At 37.9% G+C, this 12,651-nt stretch overlaps 1 protein-coding gene across 1 annotated transcript; it reads right to left on the minus strand.

Moving 5' to 3' along the window:
* Positions 1-10,878: 10,878 nt before the first annotated feature.
* LOC142611945 (uncharacterized) lies at positions 10,879-11,359 on the minus strand. The gene is made up of 2 exons (XM_075784091.1): positions 11,198-11,359; positions 10,879-11,091 (listed from the first exon to the last, which is right to left on the minus strand). The coding sequence occupies exons 1-2, from the start codon at positions 11,357-11,359 to the stop codon at positions 10,879-10,881; spliced, it is 375 nt and encodes a 124-aa protein (XP_075640206.1).
* Between the last annotated feature and the right edge of the window lie 1,292 nt (positions 11,360-12,651).

A 12,651-nucleotide genomic window follows, 5' to 3' on the forward strand; every position in this document is an offset into this window, starting at 1 on the left:
CTGTTGTAATCTAAAATGATGTTGTTTAATTGCTATTTTTCTTTCATGAAAGTTTTTTTGATCTGATTCTGAAAAAAAAAAAAAAAAAAAAAAAAAAAAAAAAAAAAAATTTTAGCAATGTACTTTACTGTGTGGTTTCAATATGCCATGGGGAGTAATGTTTGCAATGGGCCTATGGACCCTGCAGAACGATATGAACAAATTCTCTTATTTTGGAATTCCAACCTTAATAGAGATCTGCATAGGGATTCATTTCATAGATAATTAGAGTTTTCATTCACTATGCAAATCAGCAAATCTGCTAGGAGAAAAACAAACTTTGGTTTGATTTAAACTGATTACAGACAGGAAATCTAGGTAAGGCTCTAGCTGGGACTTCACTGGGGCATAATTAAGAGGTTTCACTAGAGCCATTGGTTGTTGTGAAGTGAGTGGTTGACGCTAATTCTTTTAACAAAATATTACATTTTTTCTGGGCTGATTGCAAGAAGTTGCTAAGAAAGAGTTTCCAAACGTTACTCCCAACACTGGTATAGGGAAGTGAACCAATGTGATGGACTATGTTTGGAAATTTTGATAATTTTTCACGAAAAATGTAAAAAGTTATCCAAAAAATCAAAATATGCTGTATTGTTTTTTCTTTTCCCATAAAAAGTTTTTAAAAATATTTTCTAAACCAATGAACTTAGGATATCCATTAATTTTACCCAATTTTAAATAGGGAATGCAAAGTACTAGGACAGACTTACCAAAGCTTCTGTAACTATCTTCTAGTTCTAATTAATCTTAGAGTTAGCATTGGTACCACTAAGGCACTAACCTTACTCTAATTTGAGAATAGGGATTCAAACTTAAGTTTTCGGCGAAAATAAGAAATTAACCATAATTGCCCAACTATATAGTTAGTAGTCACGGTTAGGAAACTATATTTTTTACTGGCATCTCGAGTCTAAAAGAGTCAATTTTGGGCCTAAAAATCGACTTTTTGAGGGTCGATTTTCATGGTCTAACCACGTATGATGTGGCATTTTTTTCACGTGGTGTCCACTTGGAAATCGAGTCTTTAAGACTCGATTTATAATGTTTGAAAACCACCCTTTACATCTTCTCATCAGACTCATCACAGAAGAAAGATAGAGAGAAAAAAAAAAAAAAAAAAAACTCACCCACCGCACAGCAGCCACCACCACCACCTAAAATCCAACAACACCACTACCGCCAAATCCATACCCACAAACCCAAACAGACCGAATCCGCCACCAAAGAAGAAAGATAGAGGGAAAAAAAAAAAAAAACTCACCCATGACCACCGACGGCACAAGGCCCATGCCGAGCTGAAGCCACCCACAGAACAAAAGAGGAAGACGAAGCAATAGTGGCAAAATCAAAGTGATGTACGAACTAAACAGAAAAAAATGACCAGGAGGAGAAGGGGATCTAGAGGCTGTGGCGACGAAGCGAAGTGGGCGACCCACGGCGATCTGAACCCGACCCATGGCTATCCACGAGCACCGATGACCACCGACGGCCACCCACGTTGGTCTGGAGCCACCCCCGCCGACTTGATTCTATTTCTGTTTCTGGGTTTTTTTTTTTTTTCTTTTCTTTTCTTTTCTCTCTTTCTTCTCTGATAGTGATGAGATGAGAAGGTGTAAAGGTTATACTTGGTTTTTAAAAGGCTTATAAATCGACAGCATTGGATCTGCTCGAATGGAATCTGGTAGTGGCAATGGTGACAGTGAAGTGCAGCGGACTATGCTGGAGCTTCTCAACCAACTGGATGGATTTTATTCAAAGTGATACTTGGTATTTAAAACGCTTATAAATCGAGTCTCAGATACTCGATTTCCAGGTGAACACTACGTGGAAAAAATGTCACATCAGACGTGATCAGACCATGAAAATGCTACATCAGACGTGGTCAGACCATGAAAATCGACCCTCAAAGAGTCGATTTTTAGATCAAAATCGACCCTTTTAGACTCGAGATGCTAGTAAAAAATATAGTTTTCTAACAGTAACTACTAACTATGTAGTTAGAAAATTATGGTTAATTTCCTATTTTCGCCTAAGTTCTCCATCATAAAAGAACTGGATATACCATCTCAAAAAAAGAAAAAAAGAAAAAAAAGAACTGGATATACCACTTAACTAAAGTTACTAAACGGCTTTTAATGGCACCATTCACCTACTGTCCTCCTTCTTAAAAGTCCTGGACAAATACCACTTAACTAAACGGCTTTTGATATGTCCGAAGGTTGATTGACACATATTATGTATGGTGGTCAGTAGTAGTATTACTATTGAGAGAATTCCCTGAAGAATAAACATGTAGAAATCTGAATCAGACAATCCACGTACGAGTCATATGCAACAAAAAAAGAAAAGAAAAGAAAGCAACTTAAACAATGCTTTAGATTAGACTTCGTTCATCTATGGGTGATTCACTTCATTTCAATGGTACTAAATGCATGAATTTGAATAAAAAGTGTGAATACTTTTTTTCGTCAGCTTACTGTTGGGTGCACTGCACCATGAGTCCAACCCAAGTAAATGAGCATGTCTTTTATGTTTCTTAACTTTTCTTCATTATGTACAAAAGTCAGCATGAGTTATTGGGGTTGGTTGGCTTAGGCGTGTTGGACAAGTTGAAGGAAGAAAGAAAAGAAAGAAGCAAAAGGCAAAGGTCCTTCGGCTAAGGGAGAGCTGAAGAAAAGAAATTGGTTCAAGCAAAGTCAAGAGAAGTTGGCTTGCATTTATTATGACTTGATGTGAAGAGTGTGAAAGGGAGAAAAGAAGGAAAAGATGAAGAAATCAATGGAGAGGCTATTCGGCCATTTGGGCAGATAAAAAAGAGAAGTCCCAGCAATTGAGACTCAGGACAGTGTAGTATTGAAGAACTGCATGAGTGAGAGCAAGCAAAAGAGAAGAGAAAATTGTGAGAGATATACTGTGAGGAAGAGAGCAGTGAGTGAAAAGAAAAAGAGAGTTTTTTTTGCTCAAGTTGTATCTCTAAGTGTTGTAATCTCTATTCAATATAGTGAAATTATTCGAAGTTTGTCCCGTGATTTTTTCCTTCAAGGAGAAAAAGTTTTCACGTAAATCTTTGTGTTCTTGTGTGGTTGTACTTCTGCTGTGCTTGCTGAAATTTATTCACAGTTATATAGAATTTTTCCCAACACTTACTGGTAAGTAAATATTTCTTCAGTCTTTACACAAATCATATCACTTGCCATTTTCTTCTTCGATGAAACTAAACGTTGAATTTTTTTCCCCCCTTAATAAATGTGTGTAATTCAGATTCTTTGTACCAGCCACCAGGGAAATCTTTCCTAAGGTTAAACGTTTTATTGTAATGAATGTCCCTAGAGGGCAATCTTTCCAGCCTAGGTGTTATATCATCTGTGAAAGAAAAAAAAAAAGAGAAAAAAAGAAGGGGATTAGTAATCAATGCTCCACAGCAAATTTCATTACTTTTAATGAGGAAAAGGATGATTACTAATCATTTTTTTAAAAATATTAAATATTTTTAACGCACACACATAGAGAGGGGAGGAGTTCTTAAAGAAACTTACAGTGGTGTATATCTAAAAGGGCCTAACTCTTAAATATACAGCACATACTTTAAACCTTTTTAACTCACACTCATTTCCAATGTGGGATTAACTCACTGTTTTTTCTTTTGAGAATATCAAATATTTTTAACACACACACACGGGGAGAGGGGAGAATGTCTTAAAGAAACTTATAGTGGAGTATATCCAAAAAAAGGAACTCTTGAATATACAGCACAGACTTTAAATCTCTTTAACTCACACTCATTTTTCATTGATGATTACTAATCATTGATTAGCATAATAGTATCACTTTACATGGGATGTGGTCACCACTAACATAATTTTTAGGGTTAATTACTATTTTTGTCCTTATTATTTGTCCTTTATATTAAAATGGTTCAAACATTTTAAATATGTCAGCATAGTCTCTAACCTTTTTAGGGACTAAAAATTGGTTATTATACATCAATCACAATAGGTCACTTTAACTATTGTAAAATTTGATAGGGTCAAATGTTGTTATGTTGGCAAATTCAAACTAAAACTCATTTTTTGATGTTTTAGTATTGAAGATCTATGTTGAAGATACAAGAAAACAACTCAAAAAATTGCTCAAAACAATGAAGAATTGATGCCTTGACTCTAAGCTTGATTCTACTCGCCTTATCGAGGTTTAATGAACCTTAACTCCTCTCAATCGATTGAGCTATGAGATTTTGAATTGAAATTTTCAATTTCCACCCATGATGACCTAGCCCACTTGGGATTTGTGCACTAGGGTTTCCAAATAGGGGTGGCGTTAAGTGCTTTTCAGGGGTTCAAATGAACCCCCTAACTTGAAAATAAAAATATTATATATAAATAAATATTTTTTTATTAGCTTACTTTACTTTAAAAAATATTTTTGAACACCTTGACTTAAATTTTGCACACCCTAATCATAGATAAGTTCAACTCAAAACTAAACAATGACACAGGCCAACCCAGTCCAAAACTAAAACAACACAGATCAGTCTATCCTAAAACCAAACAATAGCACAGGTCATATAGATCTCTCTTTCGTGAATCTCATCTCATCTCAGTTAATTATCTGACTATCTTGGTATCTTCAACTATAAGAATAAAGAATGAATATTTGTGAGTTGCGAGTGTATTTTATTATAAATTTTTATTAAATGTGTGAGTGTGTTTAATATTGATTATGAACATTTTTTTAATAATTTTTTTTGTGTGAATTGTGGTGTGTGCGAATGTGTGCATGTATAGTACAAACATGATTTAACTTTATATATTTTAATTTTTAGGAAATACAGAGGGTTTGTAATGATTCAAAATATGAAAACTCATAGAAAAAAATTGTAAAACTTTATACATTTGCGTGTTTTTTTGTTGGTAACTTGATATAGTCAAGTTTTATTTTAATTAAATTTTTTTAACTTATATTTCTTAATGAACCCTTTGGATAAAATTCCTAGAGCCACCACTGTTTCCAAAGGAATAAACAAATACTAGTGGAGCCTTCACCATAGAGAGAACACATGCATATTGTGAGAAGTTATTGCAACATTGGACTTCTTTGGTTTCTTGTACCGAGTTACTTTTGGTTCACTATTTGAAGCATGTTTTCTTGCAAAGATCTATGCACCAAAAACTACTGCAATAAAGTTGTTGTTTTGGTGAAATTATAATCCTGGTATTTGCAACATCAATCTTTGTTAGAAGATTCTTCAATGAGTTGTGGCCTACATATAACTTTCTGGGGTTTTCCTTACCGTGGCTAGTCCAAATTTATTTTTAGCAAAAATGCACTTTTCGTCTCTACATTTTGGGCCAATTCCCATTTTGGTCCCAAAATTGATTTCTTTGCAAATTTCATCCCTAAATTTTGAAAGTCGTTTTTAAAATCGTCCTTGACGTCAACCAACCAATGGAAATATTCTACATGTCTGATGGACGTCCACGTGTCAAGCCCACTTATTAAAATAATAATATATAAGCCAACGTGTCAAGCCCACTCAGCCTAAAACGCACATGCCCCTCACGTGATGGACACCTCACCTGTCCACCTCAGCTTCCCGCACTCCCAGCCCTCCCAGACCTCCCACGTGACCCCAACTAACCCCAAGTCTCCAACTACCTCAGTCATCACACGAAAATCCCCAAATTTCACCCAAAACCCTAAAATCCTCTCGTCGTCTTCCTCAGCCCGATCCCCAAAATTAAACACAGTACGACACGAGCAGACACCCCTAAAACAATGAAATCCCTAGAAAAATCAATTTCTTTGCACACTGAGAACTGAAGAAAACGAGGGAGAACGTCGTGGGTTGAAACTTCAATCCAAAATCTGCAACAGTTTCAAGATTGTAGCAGTGGGTTGAAGCTCGAAAAGGTAGCTCTGTCCACTTTATCTCTTTCTCTGTGCATGTATCTCTGTCACTCTCTCTCTCTCTGTGTATCTTTTGCACATTATATTTGTCTCTCTCTAACTTTTTTCACACACTCAATATACGTAGGGACCACTATTTAGATGGTTGTTTATGCCTTTATTTCGATAGTGTTGCATGTTAGGTAGGTGTTGTCTGTTTGGTGGGTGATTTGTTTTTGGCCTTTAAGGGAGCAAGGTGGTCCATGTGTTCCCTCTGTTTGCATTAAGATGTAGTTTTATGAGTAATGGTTTAATTAAATAATGTTGACTATTTAGTTTGGTTTTCTGAGTAGTTGATTATTTAAATAATGTTGACTTTATATCTCATGCATGCAGAATGGACTAGCACTTTACTTTGTATGTGCATCATGGTGGGTATTTTGATGTAAATCCTTAGAAGTATGTGGGGGGGGGGGGTGAGGTGGGGGTAGTAGATGATTGTGATCCTTACAAGTGGTTTAAGGTAGAAATTAAGTCCATCTGTAGAGAGTTTGGGTATACACATGTGAGTAGGCTGTGGTACAGAAGGCCGAGGGATAATGAAGAGGATGGGGTGTTCCAACTAATTAAGGATGATCATGATGCAGTGGCAGTGACTAAGTTGGTGAGGGGTCATGGACAGATTCATGTCTATGTAGAGCACCCAATTTATGAACCTATTCTTATTAATGGTGGTAATGGTGTGCCTTTAGATATTGATATTGTTGTAGAGCCTGATCATGGTGACCCTTTTGTTGTTAGTGATTCTGAGAATTGTAGCTCTAGTGATTATAATGGACATGGCTATTATGCTGACTGGGATGATGGTAATTTTGAGGATTATGATGATTGTGATGGTGATGCTCACTGGGATGGTGGCAGTGCTGGTGGTAGTGTTAGTGGTAGGGCAAGGGATGCAGATGATAGGGATGATGAAGTGGAAATACTTGAGTGCAGGAGACCAGGGAAGGAACCAATTGTAGAGGAACCACAACAGGATGGGGCTGTCACCAATGACAGTTCTGAGGACAGTGATGTAGAAGGGGCAAGATCAATGAACCCCAACCAGAGATATGTGGGTGAAGATAGTGCAAGCAGTGATAGTCAACAAGGGATGCACATGTGTGATCAAATGGGGGATGGGGTAATGAACTCTGACTACACTATTGAGGAGCTATTGAGCCTAAGTGAGTCATCATCTGATGGTGGCATTCAGGGTGATGGTGATGATGACAGTGAAAGTGATGCTACTGTGAATGAAACAGTTGTGGAAAATGTAAGAAGGAGGGTGACATTTCCTGTTTTTAGACTTGTGTCCAATCCTGAGGACTTGGTATTTGAGAAGTACATGTTATTTACCTCAGCTAAGCAGTTCAAGGAGGCCATTACTGAGTATGCAGTGAAAGATGGATGGGGGTGAAGTTTGTAAAGAATGACAAAGTTAGGGTTAGAGCCAAATGCCAACCTTCTTGTAAATTTATAGCTTACCTTGCTAAGCTGCCAAGGGAGATGAGTTGGCAACTGAAGACTCTGGACATGGAGTACACATGCATAAGGAGCTACAAAAACCCAAGGTGTTCTGCCAACTTCCTTGCAAAGAAGTTGATGAAGAAAGTGAGGAGACAACTTGATATTAAGCTAAGGGACATTCAAGAGGTTGTGCATGAGAAGTATATTGTAAATATCAGTGCAAGAAAAGCCAACAAGGCTAGGGAAAAGGCCCAGGAGTTTGTTGATGGGTCCTATGTAGAGCAGTACAATCAATTGTGGGATTATTGTGTAGAACTGAGGAGGTCTAGCCCTAGTAGTACAGTTGTAATGAAGACACACACATTCAATGAAGGTGACTTAGTAGCTGAGATGGATTTATAGGCTGGTTTACCTTATTTTGAGAGATTGTACATATGCTAGTTTGGGTGTAAGCAGGGGTTTAGGGTAGGTTGTAGGCCAATAATTGCATTGGATGCTTGTCACCTAAAGACCAAGATAGGGGGCCAACTGATGGTTGCAATTGCCAGAGACCCCAATGAAGAATATTTCCCTCTAGCAGTTGCAATGGTGGAAGCAGAAACCAAGGACTCATGGTGTTGGTTTCTAAATTTGCTGCTAATAGACATTGGTGATGAGAAGAGGTGGACATTCATATCAGACCAACAAAAGGTATCACTATAGAACATACTTATTTGTTAACTTAACTACATTGAACACTGTTGATTTATATGTATATGCTAAACACTGTTGATTTTCTTGGCAGGGGTTGGTGCAGGCATTTGCAGACAATTGGCCACAGTATGAGCACAGAATTTGTTGTAGACACTTGTACAACAATCTGAGGAAGCAGCATCCTGGCATAATGATTAGGGAGTTGTTTTGGAAAGCAGCTAAAGCCACATATGCACATGAATTTGAAAGGATAATGAATGAGTTGAAGGACATTGATGAGGGTGCATATAATTGGTTGCAAGGACATACCACAACAGTATGGGCTAGACACATGTTTAAAACTAATGCATTGAGTGACACTGTCATTAACAACATGTGTGAGAGTTTCAATAGCAGGATACTAAAATTTAGGGGGAAACCCATCATTAGCATGGTATGTATATTTTTGGGTTTTGGTAGGTGGAATTTGCATAGTTTGGTTAGCTGTATACCTTGTTGCATGCACTGACTTGTGGGTTTTTCCTATTTGCAACTTGAGGACATGAGATTATACCTAATGACCAGATTCTAGCAAAACAAAAACAGTATTAGGAGGGTGGAATCTGAGCTCTGCCCTAAAATTTGTAAAAGGCTACATAGGGAGAAGGTGGGCAGTGGTAGGTGGTTAGCTTGTTGGGCTTCCGACACCAAATTTGAGGTGAAGAATGGACTGCACAGCTTCCTTGTAGACTTGGCTAAGGGGGTGTGCAGCTGTAGGAAATGAGATATCAGTGGTATCCCATGCTGCCATGTAGTTTCATGCATATTCTTCAACAAAGAGCAAGCTGAGAAATACACTAATGCCTGCTACCACACCAGCACATACAAAGCATGTTATGAGCACACCAATGATCCACTCAATGGTGCCAATATGTGGACCTCAACTGGTCTCCCTCCTGTGCAGCCTCCCATAAAGAGAAGGCCACCAGGCAGCCTAAGAAGAAGAGAATCTTAGAACCCAATGAACCAAGGAGGGGTCACAGCAAGGGCTTGGGTATTGCCAAGAGGTGCAAGTCCTGTGGGAAGATAGGCCACAACAAAAGAAGCTGTAAGGGTGAGGTTGGAGGTAATTCTTCACTGCCTGGTGCCCAAAACCAAAGGAGACCAAACAAGGTAAAACTAATATTTTTTAATTCTACATGTTTTGAAATGAAAATTAATGTTCTAACTTAGTTGTATTTGCTACTGCTTGAAGACAAATGACAATGGCCAAAGAGCAACCCAAGAGCAACCAAATGCTACAAGTATGCCATCAAGCCAGCAACCCAAGACCAACCAGCAAGGCACTAGGCCATCAAAGTTGCAACCTAGAAGCAGCCAGCAAGGCACAAGATAGGCAAACTAGCAGCCATCAACCTTGCAACCAGCAACCCTACAGAGAGCAATCTAACCAGCACCAATCCAAAGAAGAGAAGGAGGGGGACTGTGGCAAATGAAACTTTGACTACCTCAAGAAATGCATCAAGGTACAGGGAGGCATTGAAGGTTGCTGACAGCAAGGCATCTGTGCATGGTCCAAGGGGATAGACTGGTGGACATGGCCTATTTTTTGTAATTGGTAGACATTGCCTTTTTTTGGGTTTACTTCGATATTTTTGTAATTGGCAGACATTGCCTATTTTTGGGTTTACTTTGGTTTAAATTCACTGCTTGAAACATGGCAGACACGACCTATTTTTTGGTTCACTTTTGTTTAAAGTCGCCGCTTGAATTATGGCAGACATGGCCTATTTTTTGGTAATGCAGATTGTGTAAGTAATGCAAATTTGTGTATGACTTATTAATGCAGATTGTTTCTGTAATGCAGTTTATGAATGACTTATTAATGCAGATTTGGTAATGCAGATTTCTGTAATGCAGTTTATGAATGACTTATTAATGCAGATTTGGTATTGCATATTTGTGAATTGTGAATTGCAGAATCTTAAATTTTGAATTGTGAATTGCAGATTTGTGTAATGCAGATTGTGTAATGCAAATTGTGTGATGCAGATTGTGTGATGCAAATTGTGTAATGCATATTTGTGTGATGCAGATTGTGTGATGCATATTTGTGTGATGCATATTTGGTAATTGTGAATTGCAGAATTGTGAGCAGATTTGTGTAATGCAAATTTATGTTAATTGTGAATTGCAGATTTGTGAATGCAGAATTATGTTAATTTGTGCATTGCAGATTTGCAGAATTGTGAATTGGTAATTGTGAGCTGCAGATTTATGTTAATTTGTGCATTACAGATTTACAGAATTGTGAATTGGTAATTGTGAACTGCAGAATTTGCATGTTTGGTAAACCTGTTGTGTTGTGCATTGCAGATTTGGTAATTACCAAATCTGCAATGCACAACACAACAGGTTTACCAAACATGCAAATTCTGCAATTCAGATTTGTATACACAAACTTGGTAAACTAATTGCAATACACATAAACTTGGTAAACTAATTGCAATACTTAACAATGGTTAGCTTCCCAAAATTACAGATTCGGTAAAATTGTAATTTAGTTGCAATCAAGCAAGATAATTAACACAGCCAACATTACAAACCAAATTAACCCTGAACTCTGTCATTCATTCCATATTTCATTCATACAGCATTACAATGGGATACATAGGATACCAACATCATCATCTACACTACATTGTCCTAACCCTGCCCTAACCCTGCCTACACCCACATTGTCCAAAACATACTACACCATACCCCACCCATCTAACCCACCAAAGCTAGAATCACACAAAGACATATCTCACACAGTAGCAATGCCAATATCAAACACACTGTCAAAAACTTCTCTCTCTTCTTGCATGTTGAAACCACAGCTTGGAGTCTGAGAATTCTCTGCCTCATCTTTGGGATAAGCACTTTCCCACGTTCACAAATCTCATCATCAACCCATTGGAAGAACTTGCACTTCTTACCAATCTGAAATTAAACCCAAATTCAAAACAAAATTAACAATAACAAACCCAAATGTACTAACCCAAGTGGAAAAAATGAACAAAAAACACAATGAACAAACCCAACTTACCCAGTAATTGGGACACCCATAGAACCTTCTCCCTGGGTTGTTATCTGTCCAGGAAACCACTAGCATGGGCTTCTGAGGGGAGGGGCAGTAGCACATGCATGGTGCTCTCCTCCTCAAGCTTCCCTCCAATGATGTAAAGGCAGATGCATAGCTAGCTTCCATTCTTCTTCCTCCTCAAGCTTCCCTTGCTCTGCTCGCGTTGTACTGGGTTTAATTTTGAGGATCGGGCTGAGGAAGACGACGAGAGGATTTTAGGGTTTTGGGTGAAATTTGGGGATTTTCGTGTGATGACTGAGGTAGTTGGGGACTTGGGGTCAGCTGGGGTCACGTGGGGTCACGTGGGTGGTCTGGGAGCGCTAGAAGCTGAGGTGGACAGTTGAGGTGTCCATCACGTGAGGGGCATGTGCATTTTAGGGTGAGTGGGCTTGACACGTTGGCTTATATATTATTATTTTAATGAGTGGGCTTGACACGTGGACGTCCGTCAGGCATGTAGGATATTTCCGTTGGTTGGTTGACGTCAAGGATGATTTTAAAAGCGACTTCAAAATTTAGGGATGAAATTTGCAAAGAAATCAATTTTGGGACCAAAATGGAAATTGGCCCAAAATGTTGGGATGAAAAGTGCATTTTCACCTTTATTTTTCACAGCATTAAACTCTAGATTGGTGACGTAGTTATACTTTAAATTGAATCTTGCATAATTTGAATTATTTAGTCAACTTGAGTACTTGGTTAATTCAACTGTAATCAATTTATAACCCAACAAAATTTATAATGAAATTTGTTGTGGTTATTATTATAAACAAGTAAACAACAAGCAACAAATAAAAACAAACAAACAAAAGAACAATGTTGTATAAACAGAGTTCTTGTGACAAATTTTGCACTTGTTGAGTTGGCAAAATATTGGTAACTTTCCACCTACACAATTGTGAATTTTGTATACCTCTAGTCTAATTAATAAAAAAAGGAGTTATGTTGTGCCATAATTTGCGGCACAACTTGTGCCACAACTCACCCATATGACGAGTTGTGATTAATAGATAGATGTCTTCACATGTATTTATCATCACCCTTCTACTGATCATACCTCGCCACATGGGTGAGTTGTAAGGCAAGTTGTGGAGTCAGTCAAAAAAACAAAGAGAGTGAAGTAAAACTTTACTTTTAACTTCTTTATTGTCGGGGTACTATTGGAATTCAATGAAACGTGTAGAAACTAGCAAGTAGAAGCTGGTGGAAACTAGAAAGAGAGGCATTGATGTGTCTGCGATTGGATTGGTTGGTGAAGAGGGTTCCCTCATTTCCTGGAAACTAAAAAAGCGTAGCCGACGCGTGAAATAAGTGAAGTACCGCTTCTGTCATATAAACGCCACAAATAATAGCTTTTCTTTTTATGACTAATCCCTACACTCTTTCTTATTCTTATTTGTTGCCAACCCCTTTCATTT

Source organism: Castanea sativa, chromosome 10 (assembly GCF_040712315.1).
Source record: "Castanea sativa cultivar Marrone di Chiusa Pesio chromosome 10, ASM4071231v1".
Taxonomy (NCBI): domain Eukaryota; kingdom Viridiplantae; phylum Streptophyta; class Magnoliopsida; order Fagales; family Fagaceae; genus Castanea; species Castanea sativa.

Coding starts and splice junctions, on each gene's coding strand:
- LOC142611945 (XM_075784091.1), bottom strand. CDS start 11,359: ATGGAAGCTAGCTATGCATCTGCCTTTACATCATTGGAGGGAAGCTTG. Junction 11,092..11,197: donor ATGGGTGTCCCAATTACTGG/GTAAGTTGGGTT, acceptor GTTTAATTTCAG/ATTGGTAAGAAGTGCAAGTT.